At 40.0% G+C, this 14,437-nt stretch overlaps 2 protein-coding genes across 7 annotated transcripts in view; both read left to right on the top strand.

Annotated features, from left to right (window-relative positions):
• Positions 1–5,087, top strand: part of ralgps1 (Ral GEF with PH domain and SH3 binding motif 1) — an 87,624-nt gene extending 82,537 nt beyond the window's left edge. For all 6 annotated transcript variants that reach the window (XM_081703784.1, XM_081703786.1, XM_027009820.3 and 3 more), the window contains 3 exons: positions 2,201–2,306; positions 2,516–2,607; positions 2,801–5,087. In XM_081703784.1, coding sequence (XP_081559910.1) covers positions 2,201–2,306; positions 2,516–2,607; positions 2,801–2,830 — 228 coding nt within the window. In that variant the 3' untranslated portion in view covers positions 2,831–5,087. The remainder of the gene's footprint in view (positions 1–2,200; positions 2,307–2,515; positions 2,608–2,800) is intronic.
• Positions 5,088–7,839: 2,752 nt separating this feature from the next.
• On the top strand, positions 7,840–11,824 carry LOC113577261 (beta-1,4-galactosyltransferase galt-1-like). Its single transcript, XM_027009799.3, has 3 exons — positions 7,840–9,510; positions 9,766–9,828; positions 10,335–11,824. The coding sequence occupies exons 1-3, from the start codon at positions 9,494–9,496 to the stop codon at positions 11,665–11,667; spliced, it is 1,413 nt and encodes a 470-aa protein (XP_026865600.2). The 5' UTR covers positions 7,840–9,493; the 3' UTR covers positions 11,668–11,824.
• Positions 11,825–14,437: the final 2,613 nt, after the last annotated feature.

The following is a 14,437-nucleotide window of genomic DNA, read 5'->3' as shown; positions in this document are numbered from 1 at the left end:
CCTCATAGAGCAGGTAGAGGAAAGTGCTAACAACTCCAAGGTCATGGGCTTGATTTCAAAGGGGCAAATACTGTCTACTGATAGTTGTATGTATGTGACTCTGGACAAGTATGTCAGCCAAATGCTGAAAATGTCAAATGTTTGCCGATCTTCATGGCGAAACAACAGACAAATCTGCATAGACAACTATTATATTAACAACTGTAGCATCTTCTATCATCCCTTGTTCAAAGGTCTTTTTCTTACCTGTTCTCCCACATACACCCAATTTTGACAGTTGTGCAAAGTTCGAGGCAAACAGGATGCGGGGAAGAGGCCCGACCAGACAGACGTTTATTTCACACACACAAGCGATACATATAATAAACCACACACACTATGCACACCTTAAACACCAACAAACCTACTACGACACAGGAGACATATATACACTCAAGATGATTACACATAATACAGAACAGGTGGACAACATGAGAGGGCATGGCAACACAGCCAAACACACACACGGAAGATGTTTGGGGGGGGGGGGGGGGGGGCGTAATGTGACAGAGCCCCTCCTCAAGGGTGTGACTCCCGGCACAACAGCCTAACAGGCTGCGGACCCTAGACCACGCCAAACGGCGAAGCCAACGGACCGGGCAGTCCGCCACGGGCCAGCGCGAGCAGGAACGCGGGGGGAAGTACCGGGACCAGGACGAGGACAGATACAGGAACGTACACACTAACGGGGACAGACATAGACACAGAAGGGAACAAAGTGATCGGCACATTTAAGGTAACGGGGACAGGCACTACACCACACAAATTAAATAGTCCGGGAAAAAGTGGGGGAGCCCCAGCCGTTGCCTGGGTTGGATGCCAACTAGCCTGGGGGGGAGCATCTCTCGCCGGCTCGGTTAACGGAGGCTGTCCGGACCCTAACGCATGCGCGTAGGGAAGCGCACCGGTTGTGTTGCCTGTTTGCAGGGCAGGCCCCGGTGCCGCTGCCTTTTTGCCTCACCGAGGCTTCGGTGTAGGCGCATGCGCTCTGGGCTTCTTCACCTTAGGGGATGAGTGTCCTCCTCTGACGATGATGCCGCTTCTCTGCCAGTCACCCAGGGCAGCTTGCTTGCTCCGGAGCGGCATGCCCTGGGCAGAGCCTTAGGTGGAGCCTTGGGTGCTGGGGCCTCCTCCACCTCCATGGATGGGTCCTCCTCTCGATCAGACCCCATGTCCGACTCCAGAGCAACGTCACTACACTCCCCTCTCTCAACGTACTCCGCATAGCCCTCTGTAAGGTCCATGCAAGACCCAGCGGATGCGAGGATGCAGGGAAGAGGCACAATCAAACAGACGTTTATTTCACACACACAAGCGATACATATAATAAACCACACACACTATGCACACCTTAAACACCTTAAACAAACTTACTTTGATAAAGGAGACATATACACTGAAGATGATTACACATAATACAGAACAGGGGGACGACACGAGAGGGCATGACAACACAGACAAACACACACGGGAAGACGTTTGAGGAGGGGGACGGGGTCATAACGTAAAACTTAAGACATCCTTCTAATCCCCTTCTTATCCATGGTCGGATCCCCTTCATGTGTCTCCCCATGGCCTCACAGTTTCCATGGACCCAAGCCATGTGGTTGTGTTTTTGTTTCATCCCCTATCTTGTGGCTGTGCTCTCTTTATGTTAATCACCTATGTCTTTATTCCATCGTTGGTCCTTGTGTACCTCCAGTTCACTCTGAGTCATTTATTTTCTTAGTTTTCCATTTTACCTGTTTTGATTTGGTTTTCTGGTTGTATTTCAATGTTATGATGACTATGGAGTCTATGATTCTTAGCCGGTGTTTTTACCATGTGTTTTTATTTCCCTCTGTAGTCTTGGGCATGCTTCTTAGGGGTGTGGACCCAGACCACTGTAGTGATGCTTTACTTTAAAAAACGTTAGGTCTAATGAGACTGCCAACGGTTCTCTTCCATTATTAATCCTAATAATAAGTCTTAACTCTAAGGATCTGGGACATATTATTTATTATCTTTCTTTCAGTAAGCGCAACATATGAGACATGGTTGCTGTGACAGCTTACAAGTGAATGCAACACCTGTATTTAAGTAGGCTTACACAGTATGGTACATACAGGGTTTCTGTTCCATGTTAAGTGTTTTTAAGTTGCTTGGTCCTCATGTCTTTTAGTACAAGTCCAGGCCATGCAAGAAGATCTCACTAACGGGGTGGATTGTGGTGCTCCCTGATGACCCTGAGCACCCGAACATTTTCCAGCTCAATGACCCTGATAAAGGTAATCATGGTTATACACGTTGTGTGTTTTTCCAGTGCTCATTCATTCCATTGAGAGAAACACATTTAGATTTGGTGTACTCTTGACAATGCTATAGAATGTTTCTTTTCATTTATTCTTATTTAAATGCAGTTTCTTTTTTTGCCTATATAACTTTCTGTCTCAGACGTATGTGATTTGTATGGATACATGCTTGTCTGTGGTTCCAGGTAATGTTTACAAGTTTCAGACTGGATCTCGCTTCTCTGCCATCATCTGGCATAAGCACCTGGCTGAGGCTTGCAGGTGTATAAGACCACAGGTAATTTCGGAAACAAATATGCTTATAGCTGCAGAAATCTCCAACACTAAGAACAAATGCAATATTAACTAAAATTATTACTGTACTAGTATGAGTAAGGGCTACAGTAAGAGGCATCTTTATCCCATGTGTGTAAAAAATTTAATCTGTACATTACATTTCTTCATAACATCCATAACCTTATATTTTGCAGATACCAGCCAACTTAATGTCTTTTGAATAGCTGCCACTTACAGAGGGACAGAATGTACCAGTCTTGAGGAACAAAGTTCGAACAATGAACAAAGTTCAAAACATCGCTCTGTGGTGTTTCACTGCACTATATCATGTGTCTGTACAAACAGCCCTGTTGATCAGGGATCAGTATTCATGGGATTTTGCTTTGTGTTAAACAACTGATGGGTCCTATGGAGTTTTGAGGGAGTCTTTTGGAAAATGTGCCCTAGAAGAACAGAGGGGATATCAAAAGGATGTTAATAACAACAAAACCTTGATACCATGACAGATTTGTTAATAACACCAAAACCTTCATACCATGACAGATTCACAGCAAGTCATGAACAGGAACTGGTTCAGTTAACATATTTCTCACAAGAAGGATGTGGCAGAAGGTGTAACAGTCTGTACTGGTTTGTAAAATAAGCCGTTCATGATTAAACTATGACTACTATGAAGCTATCTACAATGAAGCTATCTAAAAATGGTTTAAACGAGAAATATATACGTTTTACCTTCTATATGGTATCAATTCCAGCCTTCATGAGTTTTACAGAGATACCTGGAAGAAACTTAATCTCCCACTGGAACAGAATGTTTATTCCATCCAGTTCTAATGCCAGGAAATGCAATGTCGCTGTGGCCATTAAAACTGCTTTGGGTCCTACCAGCCCAATCTTGTATTTTACGGATCCTCTCACCTTCAGCAAAGGGGAAGGATGATGCCAGTTGTGCAATGAATTCTGCCTGAAAGCGCAGTCCTTTGTTTTTCTTTTTTTTTGGGGGGGGGGGGGGGGGTGTTACCTGAAAGAATATGTCACCCTTCCAAAACATTTTACATGCATAGTGCTCTGTATGAAAAATTCAAAATTACAATTCAAAATTGTGCATAAAATTATGCTGTCTTATTTATGGTTTCATGTGAACAAGTGCCAAAATTATAATATTTGTATTACTATAAATGTTATCATTGTTTTCACTTTATGTGGGTTTTCTGTGATGTAAGAAAGCTATGGTATGGAATATTCTGGTACAGTGAGATGTCTGTCTCTAGAACAGTAAGGGTAGTTCTGTCCACTCTGAGCCGGCACCTAATTAGAAACCCTTCAGTATATTAACAGCCTAAAAGTACAAAAAAAATGGAAAAACTCAGAATATGCCAAGACTATAAATGAAATGTGTTATTTTTCTCCAATTTCTCCATAATCTCTCTGAAGGTAGTAGGGCGGCCTGATTTTGTAGAGATTACGACTGCTCCTAATGTAAAATATTGTATATTGCAAAGTGTTTTATTTTCACAATGTTGTGATAGCATAATCAATGTGCTGGAAGGATAATATAACACACCAGGCCCTCCGTGATCTTATATGTGTTCTGTTTTGTGATTTTTACAGAAAGCAGTTTGGTAGTGGTAATAAAACAAGTTGGTAGTGCATGTGTGACTCCTTCAGCAATGCACATGGGTTTTGTGACAATACTTTATGTCATATTCAAGAGGGTCTGATTGGATTGTCATGTCAGTGTATGTCAGCTCATTTTAACATATCTTTATCACTAGCAGTAACAGATATGGCACTGTATTGTCGAACCGCTTCTCAGTCAGCTCTACTAGTGCATTTGTATTGTTGTAGACTGTACACCAATTACTAGGTTAATTGGAGAACCTTTGTTGAATTGCATGTCAAAAACTCCACAACATGAACCACAATAATGTGACTGTAGTAAGTTGAAGTAATGCCACTCTCACTATGAGAGCTTATAATTTGTTTAATTTTGTACTTTGAGTGAAACACCTTTTGCAGTATGACTGTGTGCACTGTGGTAGCTAGCACCCCTCCACTGATGTGCTAAGGAAGTAAATCCCAAGTGTTTGCTACCTCTTATTATCTATTCTTTTCATATGTGAACAGTGTGTTTGAAGTTAAACACAGGGACAAGCCCATGTATGTCCAGGTTATATATGAAGATTATAACTAACACCAGAAGATGTGCCTGTTTTGTTTTCCTCTGTGATATTTGTACCGTAAATGGAGCCTCTCATCACTACTTAGCCTTTCTTCTTTTTCTTCTTCTTGTCCTCCTTCTTGTGTGTAAGCTTTGTAAATACTTGTTGTAAATACTAACTTATTCAGCAGCACCTTGTGTTTTTGGTTTCATATATTTGAATGTGCTAATACACTGTGTACTGTAGGTATACTCTAAATGCCAGTTCTTGTACCTTTTATACATTACTGGCTTTTTGTGCAGCTTTCTACAACCCTTTCTTCCCCAGAATGAACATCCCAGTGAAGATTTTCAGTTTACAGGTTTATTTACCTTCATTAGCACATTTCTGTACTACTTACCATTTTACCGTGTCTTTATCTGTGGGTCTGTAGCAGACAGTTTACTACTGCTAGATCATGTAGTAGATGTTTATATATATATATATATACACGCATTAGATCACAATCTACGCATCATCACTCACAATACTGAGCCATTTTTTGTCATTTCCCCACTATAAAACCATGCTTATGTTGTGTTGCGATACTGCAAATCTAGGTGTACAAGATGGTCATGGGACACCTAACCCATGGGTGAATTCCCAGGGAACAGAAGTGGCCTCCTGGCCCACATACTGCCAGACATCCTGCCTCCAGCTGCTGTCTGCATTAACTACTACTAAGAGTCTATCGGCTGCCTCCCAGTCAGAGGTCCTCCCTTGCTAGTCACATCTCCTGGAGGTCTCTAGCAAAACTAAAGAAATTAACCTCCCTTTACACAGGTCTGAGGATTGTGGTGTAGATCTCCTGTCTAGCAGCACCTGTCCTCACTGTTGTGTACATTGCCTTTCTGTGACCTAAACCTAAGCCATGGAAGAATACATCCAGGAGGCACCTTTTCAGCAATTCATAAAGCTAAGGAGAAATGCCCACAATTATGCATCAACTAGAGGCTCAGTGCTGTTATAACCCCTCACAGTAGTTCCTGGGGCCATAGACCAAGTAAAATGGCCATGATTCTTCACCAAGCAGGACATTAAGAGCACCTTCAGCCTTCATATTCAAGAGGGAAATTAACATAAGATAGCATTCACCACCAGTGGTGAGAGTGCTATGATACCAGGTTATTAAGTCTTTGTGGCATGCCTTAATTAATGAGAGGTGTTCAAGACATGCTTGGGTGATGTGTGGTGGTTTATATTGATTCTATTTTCATTCATTTAGCTACTCTAGATAAGCAATTGAATTATGCCAGGAAAGTGCTAAAACATTTGATTCAGAGTCAGCTGTATGTATAAGCAGAGAAATGTTTATTCCACCAGACCACCATCTCTCAGATACATGACCAGTGTAGATGGGTTAGCAATAGAGCAAGTAAATAGGGGAATACAACACCTCCTGGGATTTGTCAACTTTATTTGGGACTTCTGCATAGTTGCTGCCCCCTCACTAGATTATTTAAGGCAGGCCAGCAAATACTGATTTAGATCAAATCTGCAGTAGTTGCATTTTTCTGACTAAAGGCAAGGCAAGGCAAGTTGATTTATATAGTGCCTTTCATACACAATGGCAATTGAAAGTGCTTCACAAAAGAATAGAAAAAAAGCTTATTACAACCTGAGATCTATCACAACAGGGAGGCCTTTGCTAAGAATAAAGTAAAAATAGAACATAAATTATTAACATTTAATTTGAAATATTCAAAGAATTTAAAGAAATAAAATTGAGATTAGTGGAAATTAAACAGTTTAAAAAGATAAGATGAATGATTGCTAGAAATTAAAATAAGCTTAAAATATTTAAGAAGGAATACATCAAAAACTAAGAAAGTAAATAATAATAAAAAACAATAAACATTATGGTGCTTAAAAATAAAAAATGCAGTGCCACAGTTGATGTGTACTGCTCAAGCAGCCTTACTACGTACTACTAATATTTATTGTCCATGCAGGCAGAGGACTAACTCAGACTCCTGAGTTCATGTGTCTTTCTTGCATACATACTAAGCCACTTCACTGGTATGTGGTCAATATTGTTGGCAGCTTATTATTTAGGATCACTGAGGACAATACAGGTGCCATTTTGTTAAGATGACCTATACCAGCATTACACTAGGGGGGAGAAATATTTATACCTTGTATCATTTACTACTTTGCATAGCTCTGTGTGGCGAGAAAGCATTATATGGCATGGGCTGTATTATTTTCTTCTAAGGTGGTTTTACTATATGTTAACCATGCCCAATGTTTCCATGAACTGTCTATACACCTAGACAAATAACTGTAGGATATAGATATCAAGGCTTTGTGTTATATTTTCAAATATTTGCAGTTGATAAAGTTCCTCACATTGGGAGATTTGTCAAGGACATTCAGAGTCTGGGAATGCTTGTACTGAGAGAACAATTTCATGAAATCACACACCAACAAAACAAACACAAGAGAAACATAAGGATGGAAATTACACATGAGCCATAAACTAAGAACTGACAGACAAACGTGAAGCTGGCAGTCAAACTCAGATTACTGATGGTAAGAGCTGGGAGTAGAGTCTCGGCTCAGTTAACAATTAGCACTGGTACTCCTCATGGTTGCTGTCTGATCCCTAAATTGTTTTCATTCTATACACTTATATACAGTTTCCCAAAATCATCATTTTGAAGATCATTTTAAACGAGAGAAAGAGTGTTCCATGTAGCACTTGCTCTACCATTTAAAGATCTTTGTTTTCCTACGCTTTGGTGAAACCCAGCCCTGGTCATTAAATTTATAGGTGATATCACTGCCCTGGGCTTGATCTACAACAATGATGAGTCTTCATATTCACAACTGGTTTGTTACCTAAATCCATATGGGGAGGAGAATGACATCACTGAACAAAAGAGCTGATTCTGGGTTTTAAGTGGAAATCCCCCAGACTCCAACGTATTTTTATCAGTGGTATGGAAGTGTAGCGAGTCAACTCATACAAGTTCTCATACACATTTCAAACAGTTTGAATTGGTACGCAAACTCTATTAAGCATCTGTTTCCTTCACCACCTTAAAAGGTCAGGCATAACAAAACTGCCTATGATGACATCCTACTGTAGTCTGATTGAGAATGTTCTAACCACATAAAAGCAAGGTTTGGTAATGCTACATGTCTGCACAGCTATTCTATACATTCTTAAATCAAATGTATTTATATAGAGCTTTTTTACAACAGATGTATATTGTGCCATCTACCACCAAACTTAGGGTTGGACCAATCAGGAGAGAGGAGCCTGGCGAGAACTTCCAGGATGCTGAGGAAGAGAGGGCATAACTCATACCCAGTCCAAAGGCACTGTGGCAAACCACAGCGCTAAACGTGGGAGGAGTTCAAAGCAGAGACCAGTGGTGGTGGAAGGACTATTATTCTGGCAGTGCAGGAAGAGGGGTAGAGCCACAAACCTAAGCTGGCAGGAAACTGGAGCAGGTCTGCCTAAGTCAAGGACAGGCCACATCCAGTAAAGACAACACTGTGATGGGTTCAGAAGGTCTTCCCCAATAACTGAAGGACCTGACCAAGTGCCATTAAAAGTGGTTTTAGGAGTTGTGGTGTGGCTAATAACGTCACTATGTTGTGAAGGTGAAGTGAACATTATGTGTCAGAAAGAACTCATCAGCCAATGTAGCAGCAATAGATAGACTGCATATTTTCTGTTCACTGAGGTAAACGATTTTTTTTTTTTTTCTGGAAGAGTTCTTAAACTCTTAGATAAGCAAAAGCTCCTTCAACTTGTTAAAACTGCTGGTGGCGCACCATTTCTCAAATAAAAGTTCTCAAAGAAACTCAACAAATGTCTGGCCAGGATTTGTCACTAGGCATCTAAAATCTGTCTATATGCCTCAGCCACTAATTTGTCTACATGGTAATTTCAGGAATGCCACTTCATGTTCCAGCCCTATGCTGGATGTCAACATAGTAACACCGATGCCTTGTCTTCCCACACATCCTGTTTTCTGCACCACCGAAGAATGAGGAGAGAGAGAAGAGGCAGCTGAGAGAAGTGTCGCATGCCCCACTTTTGTTTCTCTACTCCAGCGTGCTATACGGAGGATCGCCATGGATTTCTGAGTTCGCTTCCAACACCTATACCTGGAACGGCTATCACTTCATGGTTATTAATTATTTCACAAAGTGGCCTGAGGCATACGCAGTCCTGGACCAGAGCATGGCCAAAACAGCAGAGTGGCTAGTAGAGGAGATCTGCTCCTTTGAAGTGCCTGAGGAGGTCCACAGCGACCAGGTGTGTGAATTTGAATCAGCAGTTATGACTGAGGTCTGCAACGGGCTGCATGTTCGGAAGATTCAGACTGTTCCACTTCACAGATCAACAGCCTCATGGAACATTTCAATTTCAACTGGATGCTCAGTACCATCGACACCACCCAGCACCTCCTTGTTCGGCTTTGTTGTTGAGTCTTTCTTAAATGTTCTTGGAATAAAGTTCTTTAATGGGAGCAGAAATTACATAGTCTGGTCTTCTTTTTCGCTGATACTACAGCGTTAAATTTAACAACCCTTATGCGTACGTGTAGCTAGCTGTGAACCTGACAACTCAATTTGTCAAGCCTTGTGCGCGTGTGTGCGGTAAAGGCTATATAGCACTCTGAAAAAGCTCTCTGTGCTTCAAGAGGACGCGCGATCGCATTCAATTCAATGTATCGCTTTTCCTGGTGAGTTTTTCTTTTGTTGCTTCATCGTGACAAACCATCGTTTCATTCGGTCTTAAACATCAATGAGTTAACTAAAAACTTTCGAATATTGGAATAAAATAGTTTAGCTGTACAATTTAAAAGAGACAAGTAGCAAATGAGGAACTCGCGTAATTGTTAAAACAGAATTTGTTACATAGTAGGTCTATATTAGCAGGGATAGACCCAATTTATAGTCAAATTTACTTTAATTTCAAATTGAATTTATATTCCTAGTTGTCCTGAAGCCAAACGGACCCACGTGATTCCGGTTTTCTCCAAAATGGCATTCAACAAAAGGTACAGCAAACAGCTCTGAGCTCTTTAACCGATTTTATAAATCACTGTTCTATACTATTAATTAAGTGAGCAGATTTTAAATTCCATCTGTAGCCAAGATATGCGCTTGCTATAATCTGTGTTCAGGAGCGTGTTTCTGTGTAGTAAAATTTCCAACAAAACAGAACGTTTCTGGAAAGACGTAACAATAGGATTACGTTTTGGATTTAGCAAACTGACCTACATTTTGTAATTGGCAGTGCTTCTCTACATGTGGACATGCATCAAATATTGTCTGGATGAAATTATGTAATAGGGCTATCTTTCAGTTTGGTTAAATTTGTTCCTTGTCTCCCCCATATGAAAACATTTGAAATTGCATATTATGACATAAAATCAGCATACATGAACGCAGCTTTCAGTTATATGTGTTTGGGTTGTTTTTTTTGTTTGTTTGTTTTTTGGAAAATCAGTTTAGGCTGATTTTACTAATGCAATTACAATAATTATTTTACTTCAATCTGCAGGGGTCAATATGGAGATTGTGTTAAGAGGAACAGAGCAAAGCTGCTTGCTTTAATTGTACTTTTTGTGATTATACATCACTTTGGATTTCCAGAATTTAATACAGAATATGAAGACAGTCTTCCAGCTATGTACAGTAGTTTTAAAATGAACAAATCCATAGTATCGCTGAGTTCCATTACTCCCATTAAAAATTCAGAACATTTTATAGTGTCTGCATTTATTGAGCACAGGATAAATAAGGACATTCGAATTATCAGCATCATTAAAAGACAGAGTCTGCAGCCTTATCTTTGCATCTTTTGCAATAATGCCCATGATTGCAAGTTTGCTAAGGCTGAAATTGAGATACACTCAGACAATTTTGGCTTCCCATTTGGGGCTTCAGATGTGATGTGTCAAGGTGATGGCACAGAAAATGCAAATCAAGTAGCCCTATCAATCAATACAGACATCTCACACATTTATACAACACAGTTCCTGCCAATAAAGAACAGAGTGGAGAAATATTCATTTAAGTATAGTTTCACTGTGTGTATCTCTAACCTTTTTGGGAAGTACAATAATGTTCTGCAATTTGTGCAAAGTATGGAGTTGTACAAGCTTCTGGGTGTGCAGCATGTAGTGATCTACAACACTAGCTGTGGTCCTGACTTGGAGAAACTCTTACAGCACTACAAGAGAGAGGGAATACTAGAGATTGTTCCATGGCCTATCGATCAGTTCCTTAATCCATCTCCAGGATGGAACTTCACAGTCCACGGAGGGGACCTGCACTATTACGGCCAGTTAGTAACACTCAATGAGTGCATTTATCGACATATGTATCAGACGGAATATATTCTCCTGAATGACATTGATGAGATTATCATGCCTTATAAGCATATTAACCTTCAATTACTGATGGAGGATCTTCAGTCAAACAACAAAGACGTGGGCGTATTTCGTATTGAGAACCACATTTTCCCCAAGACAAAGTTTGAAGACAATCACAGGTTCCGTCGACCTGAATGGGGCAATATACCTGGCATCAATATTATGGAACACATTTACAGAGAACCAGACAGAAAGAATATCTATAATCCCACAAAAATGATCATCAACCCCAGAATGGTGATGCAGACATCAGTGCATTCCACCCTGAAACACTCTGGAAATGTTTATTTGGTACCTTTTGATGTTTGTCGGATTGTTCACGTGAGATCGCCTCTACAGAGCCATCTTAGCAAAAATGAATGTTTTGTTGACACAAGGGTGTGGGACTTTAAGGACAAACTGTTACCCAATGTTGATAGGGCACTACAGTCATCAGGTTTATTACAAATTCTAGATTGACAATTCCAGATTTTTTTTCTGATGTGGTCTCGTCTGTCTACAAAACTGGAAAACTGGATAAACACCTGCCATGTACCTACACCCACAGTAGAGGCTACTGTAAAACAGATTGAGATCATCAATTTATAAAAATCACCAAGATTCTGACATGACTAAATTAATAAATTAAATTGTAAAATGGCATAAAATTGACTGCATACACACTCAAACCATGGTTAATGACATTTTTAACAGCCGTAAGACAAAGTTTTTAATTTGAAACCATAACCCTGGGTGCAGCACTCCTTCTACTTGTCTTCATTCTCTACCTCTATCTTTAGTCTGTGCTCTTCCTTTCCCTGTAAGAACCACCTCCCCCACTCTCATTTTTATATTGAAAAGCTGCTAGCCTCACAAGCCTCTCACAGTAGCTATTACTACTTCCTGTCACTCTTATACATCTAATTGATGTGTGTCCATGTGAGGTAGACTTTCACTGTTAGATTAATGTTTACTGGCAAGTGTACAGGGTTCAATTTTTTTTGTAGAAATAAATAATCCATGCATGTGTGGCATTTATATATAAATTAAAATAAATACATTATACTTTGTTAGACACATTACAGTTCCACCTACATTTACAGCATTTGTTCTTATCCAGAGTGACTTACATATATATTATGATGACATTGTGAGCTCCCTAGGAGTTTATCTGTGCTTATTTGCATTTTGTCCTACAGTAGCAATGACGTTTTGACTATAGTTATTTGAATATAAGTGAATACTAATATAGGAATGCAGAGGAAAAACTCTATACTCCTATATCTATTTAGTGTTTGTTTTGGTAAGGTCAGTAGTGTGTAGCTGTTTCACAAATGTATGCATTTTGTCTTATGCCATCTTAATGCTACTATTAGGGTATTTTAGCTGCGGGGCAGGACGCACAGACTTCCTCGTTCGTGTGAGAGATTTATTAACATAAAACACATAATACTCACATAAGACGTTGACACTGAACATCCTTACACATTTAAACATTAAACGCCGTGTACACATGCGCGCGCTTTTTACACTACCGACTCACGAGAGACTGACGTAGCAACAAAGCCCAACAAAGGGGTTTAAATAGACACATTAACGCAAACCCTGCGCACGTGTGCGCAATCTCTGGGGGCGTTACAAAACAAATAAACACCGTACATACGTGGATTCCCCCTGCACTCGGCGGGCCGTACCACGTGACTTATGGGGGCGGGCGCGGTCCGTGACAGGTATATAATGAGATTTCTGTTTTTGGGGAGAAAGTCATATAAAGTGTTTTGGCAGGAGTGTAAAAAGTAAAAGGCAGAAGTAAAAAGTTTAAAATGTGTCAAGTAAAATGTTTGTTTGTTTGTTTGGTTTTTCTTTTTGTAACTGAAAAGATACCTGCTGTTCAGTTTTGACAACTGGTCAAACAAGTTTATGATCACGAATCAAATGACACTTACATCTCGAAGGTATCAGTTCCAAGAGTTCTATGTTCTCATTACCAATCTACTGAGTCACACATGAACAAGCCAAATAGCATTCATGTCAAGTCAAATTTATATATATAACGCTTTTTACAACAGTTGTTGTCACAAAGCAGCATTATGAATGTCCGAGTCTAAGCCCCTAGTGAGCAAGCCACAGGAGACAGTGGCAAGGAAAAACTCCCTGAGACGGTGCAATTTCACTATGAACATAAAAAGCAATAAGTGACTTAAACTGCCATAGCATTTTAAAATTAGTTTACAAAAAAGAGAGATAATGATGCAACTCATAATAAATGTTAGGCCTTCCCATTTTGCCTGTAAAACAAACATAACCCTGAGTAGGAGACTGTGACATAAGTCAGGTCATAACATGGACAATACCGTAATGTTACACAGAAGTACCTAAATGTCTTAGTTACCCTGAGCATTTTGTCAGCCATGATGTCTTCACAACCAGCATATACAATGGATGAAATAAGTATTGAACACATCACCAATTTTCTAAGTAAATATATTTCTAAAGGTGCTATTGACATGAAATTCTAACCAGATGTCGGTAACAACCCATCCAATCCACACATGCAAAGAAATCAAACCATAGATGTCCATAAATTATGTGTAACAATGAGAACACAGGGAAAAAGTATTGAACACATGAAGAAAGAGAGGTGCAAAAAGCCATGGAAAATCATGACACCAGCTGCAATCTATCAGTAATTTCAAAGCAATCTTGCCACTTAGTTCAAATTAATATCAGATGGTTTAACTGATGGCCTATAAAAAGATGTTTCATTACCAAGGTGCCACACAAGAAATATCTCATGATGGGTAAAACCTTTGAGTTCTCGCAAGACCTTCGCAACCTTATTGTTGTAAAACATACTGATGATATTGGTTACAGAAGAATTTCTAAACTACTGAAGGTTCCAGTGAGCACTGTTGGGGCCATAATCCGGAAGTGGAAAGAACATCATTTCACCATAAACTTGCCACCACCAGGTGCTCCCCGCAAGATTTCAGACAGAGGAGTGAAAAGAATTGTCAGAAGAGTTGTCCAAGAGCCAAGGACCACCTGTGGAAAGCTACAGAAAAACCTGGAATCAACAGGTACAATTGTTTCAAAGGAAACGGTAAGTAATGGTTGAGTGCTCCATGGCCTGTATGCACGCTCACCACGCAAGACTCTCTTGCTGAAGAAAAAGCATGTTGAAGTGTGTTTAAAGTTTGCTAAACAACATTTAGACAAGCCTGTGAAATACTGGGAGAATATAGTCTAG

This window comes from Electrophorus electricus, chromosome 20 (assembly GCF_041902795.1).
Source record: "Electrophorus electricus isolate QZ-2024a chromosome 20, ASM4190279v1, whole genome shotgun sequence".
NCBI lineage: Eukaryota > Metazoa > Chordata > Actinopteri > Gymnotiformes > Gymnotidae > Electrophorus > Electrophorus electricus.
The sequence above is the reverse complement of the archived record's forward strand: the minus strand, read 5'-3'. Positions and strand labels throughout refer to the sequence as shown.

Excerpts from the sequence above, each read along its gene's own strand:
- LOC113577261 (XM_027009799.3), top strand. Across the intron at positions 9,829-10,334 it reads AAAATGGCATTCAACAAAAG|GGGTCAATATGGAGATTGTG; the intron begins GTACAGCAAACA and ends TTCAATCTGCAG.